This window comes from Limulus polyphemus, unplaced genomic scaffold (assembly GCF_000517525.1).
Source record: "Limulus polyphemus unplaced genomic scaffold, Limulus_polyphemus-2.1.2 Scaffold573, whole genome shotgun sequence".
Taxonomy (NCBI): Eukaryota; Metazoa; Arthropoda; class Merostomata; order Xiphosura; family Limulidae; genus Limulus; species Limulus polyphemus.
This window is the reverse complement of record NW_013666183.1, coordinates 182197-193424: the sequence shown is the minus strand read 5'-3', so window position 1 is coordinate 193424 and position 11228 is coordinate 182197. Positions and strand designations below refer to the sequence as shown.

General features: G+C 34.3%; 1 protein-coding gene across 1 annotated transcript in view; it reads left to right on the top strand.

Annotated features, from left to right (window-relative positions):
* Window positions 1–2037: 2037 nt before the first annotated feature.
* The window catches only part of LOC106459192, a 67401-nt gene continuing 58210 nt past the window's right edge, over window positions 2038–11228 (top strand). The window contains exon 1 of the mRNA XM_022385622.1: window positions 2038–2283. Within this exon, the coding sequence (XP_022241330.1) occupies window positions 2107–2283 (177 nt within the window). The 5' untranslated portion in view covers window positions 2038–2106. The remainder of the gene's footprint in view (window positions 2284–11228) is intronic.

Sequence of the window (11228 nt, the reverse complement as noted above, 5' to 3'; positions counted from 1 at the left end):
ATGCCGAAAGAACGCTACACGAATCTAGTAAAACGACAAAACAAGCTCGAGCTAACGGTGGTATAAATCTTAACCAATTTCTACCCTCGCCGACGTTATGTTGAACGTGAGAGCAGGCATCAATGTCCTTATTATTCATACAATAACCAGGAAGAACAGATAAGGATATTGTTACCCGACCATCTTACGCGATCGGAATACGTTTGGAATCAGATGTCAGAAGAGAGGTTTATTCGCTAATCAAAATTAAAAGTGTTGTTGGGGTCAAAATAATAGACTCTCTCCTGGTTCACGTGGCTTTGTTTGATGTGAAAATGCTCGTTAGCATCGCAAGATGTGTGCCCGCTCTTATCAAAATATACGTCCATTTATTTGTGAATAGCATCGAATGGCTTTAATAACAATTGCATGTGAGATTGAAACTATTTTTTAATTTCTGTGATATCTACGCAAAGCCGAATCTGTTTATATATATATATATTAATGAGGGTTTGGTATGTTCTCAATCTGAACGACATCTTAAAACTAAGATCACTCACGATACATACTGGTATAAAACTATTATTATATGAGAAAATACTCATATAAAAATTACAACATTCAGGATACGTATTCAAACGAAACTGAGGTCATTCTTGATACGTTTTCATATAAAACTAACGTCATTCGAGACGCGTATTCATATAAAACTAACGTCATTCGAGATATGTATTCATATAAAACTAACGTAATTCTTGATACGTTTTCATATAAAACTAACGTCATTCGAGACACGTATTCATATAAAACTAACGTCATTCGAGATATGTATTCATATAAAACTAACGTCATTCTTGATACGTATTCATATAAAACTAACGTCATTCGAGACACGTATTCATATAAAACTAACGTCATTCGAGATATGTATTCGTATAAAACTAACGTCATTCTAAACACGTATTCATATAAAACTAACGTCAATCATGATACGTATTCATATAAAACTAACGTCATTCGAGACACGTATTCATATAAAACTAACGTCATTCATGATACGTATTCATATAAAACTAACTTTATTCAAGATATGAGTTGGCATAAAACTAAAGTCATACATACTCTTTTCTTGATATTATTCGGTTTAGGTTTAAAGGCATAATAAATGGCTTTCCGGAACCACAAACTTATAACCGAGAGAAAGAGACTACATACACCTGCGCTAACACTAGATGAAGTCTCAAAACGATCAGCGACAAATCACTCATGTTTTTTAATAAACCCATTAATCCTTCAGTAATGATTCTGCGTTGTTTTATGTCAACATCATATAAAATCTATAGCCATAAAAAGATGTGTAATGTCTCTCGTTGGTCTATATAGGTGCGTGAAACAGTAAACATTAATACACAATCCTGTTTGCTTTTAAGTAACCGTAGAGTTACACAATGGGCTATCTGTGCCCTGACCGCCGCAGCTATCGAAACCCGATTTTTATCGCTATAAGCCCTCAAACTTACCTCCGAAGTCACCGCGGTGGGAACTTCATATTTGAGCACGTTTAGCAAGATTTCAGCAACTTTCATATTGTAAAAGTAATGCGTATTCTACTTCTAGAATGTGAATGAATAGAAAGATAAAAAAATTATTGCCATATAATAAATGAAAACTACAGATAGATAGAACCAATTTTATTTTATTCATTCCAGTAGGATTTCAACATCTGATCCAAAATAAATTACTAACATTTTGAAGATTTACAGTTGTTCGTTGCACATTTTTGGTTGCCAATACTTTAATGGAAAAGTAATTATGCAGACGTAAAGTTTCGCTGACAAATAATATTCAAGCAGCATCCTTCCATACACTAGGAAATTTGTCATCATTTATCAGTTTCTTTTTTTTTTTCACTATTTTCATATTAACTATTTTTGTTTCACTCGGCGCTTTGATAATGCTAGATACCTTGTACCACTAGGCGTCGCTACTTACTCCAGAATTCCGTAAAACGTTTAAACACTGCGTTCCAAAGAGCCGAGTTTCAGTACAAGCGATAGAACCACTCCGATTTGTTAAAGTCTTTCAGGTTCGGAAACGAAGCTTGGCTGTGAGATCTCATTAGTCACAATGCTCTCTCTCTCTGTAGCAGAACAGGTTCATTTTCGAAATAAAAAAGGCAACGTGGTCACAGCTTTGCCCGTGACAGTAGAATTTGGAAAGCTTATCAAAGGTGATAGAAACACGAGGAATTCCAGCTTTCGTGAATGGAAGAAACAATTGAATAGCGCCCAGGCAAGCGAGCAGGTAAGCCTAACTATAGTATATAGGGGCTTTGAATTTAATTTTGCAACTACTTTTGTATAAATGTTTTACGTTTATTTGCTTTTGAATTATATCGTTCTAGAAGGTATATATAACTCGTACTTTTACTTCAAAAATAATCACATTTTTATTTCACATTTAAAAGTGTCGAATTGAATGTACCGTAATATTTTTACGCAACTGACTCGTAAAGATACGAATAAAATAATTGGGTAGAATTTTTACACTAAACAATTGTGATTGTCTTTGCTAGTTTAAACTTTCTCTGTATAATTGAGTAAATTTAATGCAATTTACGCAACTGACTCGTAAAGATACGAATAAAATAATTGGGTAGAATTTTTACACTAAACAATCGTGATTGTCTTTGTTAGTTTTAAGCTTTCTCTGTTTTGTCTATAAAATCTTAACACTTTAGGAAATGTGTAATCAGGTTGTGTGTGTGTGTGTGTGTGTGAAACCATGAATTTGTTGGATTGATAATATTCAGGTGATCGAGAGAAAGCAGCTAGTCAACACCGCCTAATCATCAACTCTTGCGCTATTATTGTCACTCTTATAACACACCAACTTAGAGATTTTTTTTGCGGTAACGGGACGCGAATAATAAAACCACAACCCCACATTTGGTACTGGAGTGATAAAATATGATATGTTAATTTTGTACATGATAGAAAAATTATAAGAAAAGAGCTAAACCAGATGCCATTATTATTGTCTAATGACAAAAAAAAAATATTGCCAACTTAAATTATCTTTCAAAAGATACTCGTGATTGTGTTATTTGCCACTAAAAAGAAAATAGTAACAAATAGAAAATAGAAATCACCATAGCATTCAAAATAGCTAATTTCATGTGAAAAAGTTTTCTCAAGAATTTTCAAATCGTCGCTAAGCTTGATGTTTGGCCCTTAAGAAGAATGATGTTAAAAACTTGTCCAAACCCGAGAAATTGGCGAAAATATAAAGCTTATTAATGCATCATAATACTCACGAGACTGTCTAGTTAAGTCGGTAAAACATTGGGTATTGGTTTTAGTTTCATTCTAAAGAAGCTTACGTTCTAAACATTCAAGTTTTTTTTTTCTGTAGTACTTTGATCCTAACTACAATATTCTGTTACTCAACATGAACTGGCAAAAAGTACTACCATGCTAATCATCTAGTTTTCTTTTAGGTAAACAGTAAAAGCCAAATACTGAAACCCACAGCATATCACGTTATTAATTTGTTCAATGTTGGGAAAATATCCAGTGCTATGTTATAAAATTGTTCGTAGTTTCTAAAAACAACAACAAAATATTAATAAATATTACATTAAATGTATGTTAACCTAATTTACTGTTGAATAAGCAGTGAAGTTATTTTCGTGCTTTGCGAAACACTAATTTAATTAAGCGTTTCAATAAACAGACTAGTAGAAATCTTTACACGTAAAGCTTTGTAAAAGGGTTAACTTGTTGAGATTTTTACGGTTCCAACTTATCTTAAGCCACTTAACCTCCTTAACTTTATCGAAACGATAGAGGAGAAAATCTAGTCTGCAAAACATTGTAATGTAATATTGAATGACAGAGTAATAACTTTCATCTTACTGTATAATTAATTGTACATAATTTGAAAAGCAATTGTTTGTTTGTTTTTGAATTTCGCGCAAAGTTCCGCGAGGGCTATCTGCGCTAGCCGTCCCTAATTTAGCAGTGTAAAACTAGAGGGAAGGCAGCTAGTCATCACCACCCACCGCCAACTCTTGGGCTACTCTTTTACCAGCGAATAGTGGGATTGACCGTTACATTATAACGCCCCCACAGCTGAAAGGGCGAGCATGTTTGGTGGGACGGGGATTCGAACCCGCGACTCTCAGAGTGTGAGTCGAGTGCCTTAACCACCTGGCCATGCCGGGCTGAAAGCAATTAAAAGAGTACTCTTCTGTTAGGTAACAGTTAACTGATGTTAAGGTGTTTAATAATTAGTGAATTTTAAGTCTTGTAATTTCAACCTGTAGACATATTAAATCGATAAATAGCGTCAAGGGCGTCAAGGAAGTACAACTAGATGGATTAAACGTAATTGCTATTGAATAAGAGAAAAGTAAGAAAATAAGTTTCGTTTTTTAAATTAGTTTCAAACTTCTCTATGTACAGAATATAAGTTGTAAAGAAAAAATAAACAAGATTAATGTGCAGAAGCTGTTAACCTGATTAAACATTTAGGAAAAAGGAAAACTCTTGGGTTGTAAAAATTAACTTATATTCAAACATTAGCACTAGTGCTTAAAAACTTCCGCTTTCTAAAACTGTTAACACGTTAAACACTAGGGTATGCAGAGAAACTCAGTTTGAAAGTCTAAGTTATAAACTTAAAAGAAGGTATGTAGAAAACTCTTGGTTTGAAAATGTTTATGCATTTAAACCAGATAGGGACTTTGTTGAATTGTTGGTTACTAAAATATCAGAATTAAAGAAAACAACTTTTGTTTGGGTGGTGTTGAATTTTCTACACATATTATAAACTTATGCTTGAATAATTATTGCAATTTCCTGTAAGTGCTCATTTAGAATTAGTTTGGGAAAATGTGCATGTTTATTTAGATACAAGACCAAAATGTATAAGAACCTCTCTCTCATAACAAATGCGCTTTTCAGAATTTCATTGAGTTATCTTATAACACTGGTGAATTCAATGTTACTTGCAGTATCTTGTTAATGTGTGCCCTAGACGTAGAAAGAGAGAGGCAGGCAGAAGTTGGTGAAGAGCAAAACAATGTAGTGTTTAGCGTATTGTCACGATAATGATTGTTAGTGCATTTAGCGTATTGTCACGATAATGATTGTTAGTGCATTGAGCGTATTGTCACGATAATGATTGTTAGTGCATTTAGCGTATTGTCACGATAATGATTGTTAGTGCATTTAGCGTATTGTCACGATAATGATTGTTAGTGCATTGAGCGTATTGTCACGATAATGATTGTTAGTGCATTGAGCGTATTGTCACGATAATGATTGTTAGTGCATTTAGCGTATTGTCATGACAATGATTGTTAGTGCATTGAGCGTATTGTCACGATAATGATTGTTAGTGCATTGAGCGTATTGTCACGATAATGATTGTTAGTGCATTGAGCGTATTGTCACGATAATGATTGTTAGTGCATTGAGCGTATTGTCACGATAATGATTGTTAGTGCATTGAGCGTATTGTCACGACAATGATTGTTAGTGCATTTAGCGTATTGTCACCGTAATGATTGTTAGTGCATTTAGCGTACTGTCACCATAATGATTGTTAGTGCATTGAGCGTATTGTCACGATAATGATTGTTAGTGCATTTAGCGTATTGTCACGACAATGATTGTTAGTGCATTGAGCGTATTGTCACGACAATGATTGTTAGTGCATTGAGCGTATTGTCACCATAATGATTGTCTTAAAGTGTAGAACATCATCAACGTCTTTTAACACACACAAACTTTATATGAATGTCTGTTAAAAATGAACTTTGATATAGATGGAGTCAATAAAATCCCTATCTATCTATCTATTTATCTATCTCAATAAAAAACTGGATGTGACCTCTGTGATTATTTAGTATCAAGTTACTTTATCTATATCAATAAAAAACTGACCCCTGTGACTATTTAGTATCAAGTTACTTTATCTATCTCAATAAAAAACAACTGTGTTTGACCTCTGTGACTATTTAGTATCAAGTTACTTTATCTAAATCAATAAAAAACTGGGTGTGACCTCTGTGATTATTTAGTATCAAGTTACTTTATCTAAATCAATAAAAAACTGGGTGTGACCTCTGTGATTATTTAGTATCAAGTTACTTTGTCTATATCAATAGAAAACTGGATGTGACCTCTGTGATTATTTAGTATCAAGTTACTTTATCTATCTCAATAAAAAACTGGGTGTGACCTCTGTGACTATTTAGTATCAAGTTACTTTATCTATACCAATAAAAAAACTGGGTGTGACCTTTGACTCTTTAGTATCAAGTTATTTTATCTATATCAATAAAAATTGGGTGTGACCTCTGACTATTTAGTATCAAGTTACTTTATCTATATCAATAAAAACTGCCCCCTGTGACTATTTAGTATCAAGATACTTTATCTATATCAATAAAAAAACTGACCTCTGTGACTATTTAGTATCAAGTTACTTTATCTATATCAATAAAAAAAACTGGGTGTGATCTAGTGGTTAGCGTGTTCAGACTGTGAATCCGCACTTTGACGTCGTGGGTATATTATAACAGTGGCGGTCAAATCCCAATACTCGCCCAAACAAGAGTAGTCAAAGAACTGATGATGGGTGCTGGTTACTAGCTACTTTCCCTACAGAATTGATTATGGGTGCTGTTTACTAGCTGCCTTCCCTACAGAATTGATTATGGGTGCTGTTTACTAGCTGCCTTCCCTACAGAATTGATTATGGGTGCTGTTTACTAGCTGCCTTCCATACAGAATTGATTATGGGTGCTGTTTACTAGCTGCCTTCCATACAGAATTGATTATGGGTGCTGTTTACTAGCTGCCTTCCCTACAGAATTGATTATGGGTGCTGTTTACTAGCTGCCTTCCCTATAGAATTGATGATGGGTGCTATTTACTAGCTGCCTTCCCTACAGAATTGATTATGGGTGCTGTTTACTAGCTGCCTTCCCTCTAGTCTATCAGTTCAACATTATGGACGGCTATTCGCAGATGGCTTTGTGTAGCTTCGACCGAAAATTCTGATATCTGTTCACTTTATCTCTAAAAACGTAGAACATTCTAGAAAAAACTTGGTAAAGATTGGGCCAACAGAAAATAATGTGTTTAGACATTAAATATAAAGCTCCCAGTGGCTCAGCGGGTTATCCGTAGACTTGTATTTCTAAAGATCGGATTTCGATATCCGTAATGAGCATAGTACTGAGAGCTCATTGTGCAGCTTTTTCTTAATTACAAACAAACAAAAATAAATATAAAACGATTTTAAATACAAATATAAGTAAATAACGAAATATATTTTTCGCCTACATTGCTTTAATTTAACACTTATTATAAAACCTTATTTCTAATGTTGATTTTTGTCTGCTTTAAGCTCATTTTATGGTTTAGTATTTAAAGCGATGTCAACGTACGTCTAGTATATCTGTAATTTACTTAGAATAAAGATTTACACATTCTTAATATCCTGTTAGACAAATAGTTTTGATTTACACAAACAAAATGATCGCATCATTCATTAAAACGACCAGTAAGAGTATTAAGTGCTTTCATAACTTTATTAAGAAATTTAACTCGACCGTTTTTTTTTCTAGTGTAAGCCTAATTTACTTTATTCCAACCAGTACTAGCTTCATTATATCAGCTGTCCAGCTGTTTGAACAACAGTTGAAGGAAAGCAATGAAAATATATAAACACGTCACAATGACATGTTATACTAATAAACTGTACCTAAAAAACAATGACACATGCCAATACAGAAGTCGGTCACCACAAATGTGAGTGGTGGCACCATTAATATCAGGGTTAAGATCTATATATTTGGTCCCCGAATTTCTGATCATTGGACAGTGCAATGCTGCTACAATAGTAGTCTCTTGACTGGAGGTCTATGTCACAGCCGTTGCCGTAGAAGAATATTCTTGTAGTGAAATACCAGTTAGATGCAACGTTTGATTCATACAAATCTCAAGAACGACTACATGTATAACTATTAAATAACATCGATAAGAAAATATTAGTACATTCATATGAGGGTATGGAAATCCATTAAACAGTAACCCTCAACCCATAAGTAGAACTGCAGCTATCGTTGTCAAGGTGATATTGCTAAGAAGTTTCATTAATACCATAATCAAATGCGCATAAAACAATTCATAAAGACCTTGCCTGGTAAAGAAACAAACTCAGAAACATTGGTTGGAGGAAAATAAAATACAGAATATTATATAAAAATACATTGTACGTAAATCTGTTGCTAGATTAAAGTTTATTGCGATATAAGGCGAGGTCTGGGTGCACATGAATGACTATGACAAAAACAGAAAAAAAAACGTTCTTTACACATCTGAAAGTCCTTATCATCACGTAGTTGGTACCAAATCGCCATTTTAGTTGCATCAAGTGTCTCATATAATTGGAATTTTAAACTGAAAAGGAAAATGTTTTGACGGCAATTTTTTTTAGATGAAATTCGCGCAATTTGCGTTCAGGATGTCAGGAAGAAAATGCTTGCGTCTCGAGCGATAAATGGTGTCTACAGGACTGAAAAGGTGGTCAACATACAACTTTAATATACACTAACGCTGTATTCAATTCTAACCCTTGGATTCATATTGTTAAAACTCGGAAAGACGCCTGTTTAGGTTTGTCATTTATACAAACGAAAATAGAAGTGTGTGTTTATTGTGAAAAAAAAGAATAGAATTATCTTAAGATTTTGTTTGTTTGTAGTTAAGCACAAAGCTACACAATGGGTTATCTGTGCTCTGCGTTTCTAGCATTGTAAGTCCGTAGACATACCACTGTGTCACTGGGGGTGTTTAAGATAAAAGAAAACAAACATTGCTAGTTATCATTATTATTATTACATAAATGTCGCCATTATCTGCTCCTGATAGCTTTTTTTTATGAAAAGCTCACAAAATATGCTATAAACTTGATTTGATTGGCATTAAGTTATTTTCTCAGTTGTTACTTGTCACTTAGTATGCAACCATAAACATACGACAAAATTGATTTATTTAGTTCTGTTATGTCGAGCGAGATAAACCTATTAAATTTGAAATTTCACAAACATAATATATTATTGATAACTATACCTTTTTTAAAAAAAAAGTTTGATAGTTACGTAATATGGCACTCATTTTATAAATCAGAACAATACCCCTTATATTCCAAATTATTGTAAACACGTCTATTGTAAATAATCAAAGTTGAATTTAAAAAAAAACATTCAGTTTGTATTGCAGGTCCACAATTCAAAGACGAAGCTAAATAAAGCTATGGTGTTGTAAATCTCACAACAATCTACCATAGCTTTGTTTATCTCCCTCTAAACGTTGGAAGACAATGTCACTGGGAGATCATAACACCATAACTTTGTTTATCTCCCTCTAAAAGTTGGAAGACAAGGTCATTGTGAGATCATGATACCATAGCTTTGTTTATCTCCCTCTAAACGTTGGAAGACAAGGTCATGGTGAGATCATGATACCATAACTTTGTTTATCTCCTTCTAAACGTTGGAAGATTGTTTTGTTTGTTTGCTTGAATTTCGCGCAAAGCTGCACGAGGGCTATCTGCGCTAAGCAGTGTAAGACTAGAGGGAAGGCAGCTAGTTATCACCACCCACCGCCAACTATTGGGCTACTCTTTTATCAAAGAATAGTGAGGTTGATCGTCATATTAATGCCCCCACGGCTAAAAGGGCGAGCAGGTTCGGTGGAACGGGGATTCGAACCCTCGACCCTCAGATTGAGAGTCGAGCTTTCTAACCACCTGGCCATACCGGACCGACTTATGATCTCCCAGTGACATTGTCTTCCAACGTTTAGAGGAGATAAACAAAGTTATGGTGTTATGATCTCCCAGTGACATTGTCTTCCAACGTTTAGAGGGAGATAAACAAAGTTATGGTATTATGATCTCCCAGTGACCTTGTCTTCCAACGTTTAGAGGGAGATAAACAATGCTATGGTATTATGATCTCCAGTGACCTTGTTCTCCAACGTTTAGAGGGAGATAAACAAAGCTATGGTATTATGATCTTCCAATGACATTGTCTTCCAACGTTTAGAGGAAGATAAACAAAGCTATGGTATTATGATCTCCCAGTGACATTTTCTTCCAACGTTTAGAGGGAGATAAACAAAGTTATGGTGTTATGATCTCCCAGTGACCTTGTCTTCCAACGTTTAGAGAGAGATAAACAAAGCTACGGTATTATGATCTCCCAGTGACCTTGTCTTCCAACGTTCATTGAGTGGCAAATGAAGCTATGATGTTCTTTTCCTGAAAAATGAGGAGGAAAATAAACCTGAAGTTCTTCAATTTCCCAAGGACTTGGACTTCCAAATAAAGAGAAACAAACGGTAGTTAAATTAACAGGGCGTTCTTCTGCCCTGAAACGTAGGCGGAAAATATTGTGAGACTGTTCAAACTTCCCAAAGCTCAGAAAGAGGTAGATAAAGCCAATATTATCTATTCTCTGAACCCAACTACTGCATTCCAGTCCTTCCTAGATCAAGAGGTAAATAATCTTTTAGTCTGAGTACGATAGTCTGCACTATGCAAGACATGTAAGATTTGGACAGTGAATATTAAAAGACAGTATTTACGTATTATCGATGACTTAGCTCTGTGCAGTGTATGTAACAATTTGGTTCAAGGATGTCAGCAAATTTCTATAGTTTGCAGTTCATCAGAACTGCGTTTACCGAGTAAATGTTTATCAAGGTATAGTTAGAATCAATAACTCATTTTTTTTTATGAAAAACGCCTTTTCGTGCAGCAGACACATTGAAGAACACGCATAGTCGCCCAAGTTGACCCTCTCACAACTTGAGCACACTACCCAGAGTATCACCATGAATAGAAATCAATATATATATATATAAAATGATGTCAAAATAAATGTGCCCATGATCTTCATATGTTACGAAACGAAATAACCTTTAGGGTAAATGAAGGTCTCAAACATTAGTTTCGTAATAGTGTTGACTCTATTGCTATACCTAAAACGTTTAAACAAGAAATACCGTACATTTTTATTTTAAGATGTCGCTAAGATAGGTTCTTTTATGCACACGTCATCAAATTGTACACAGTATATAACGAATTAACATCTTGAGTTCCAATACTTACTTTCCTTACGTAATCACATAAAATAATCTTTAGCAGTAGTAATCTTTAGCAGTAGT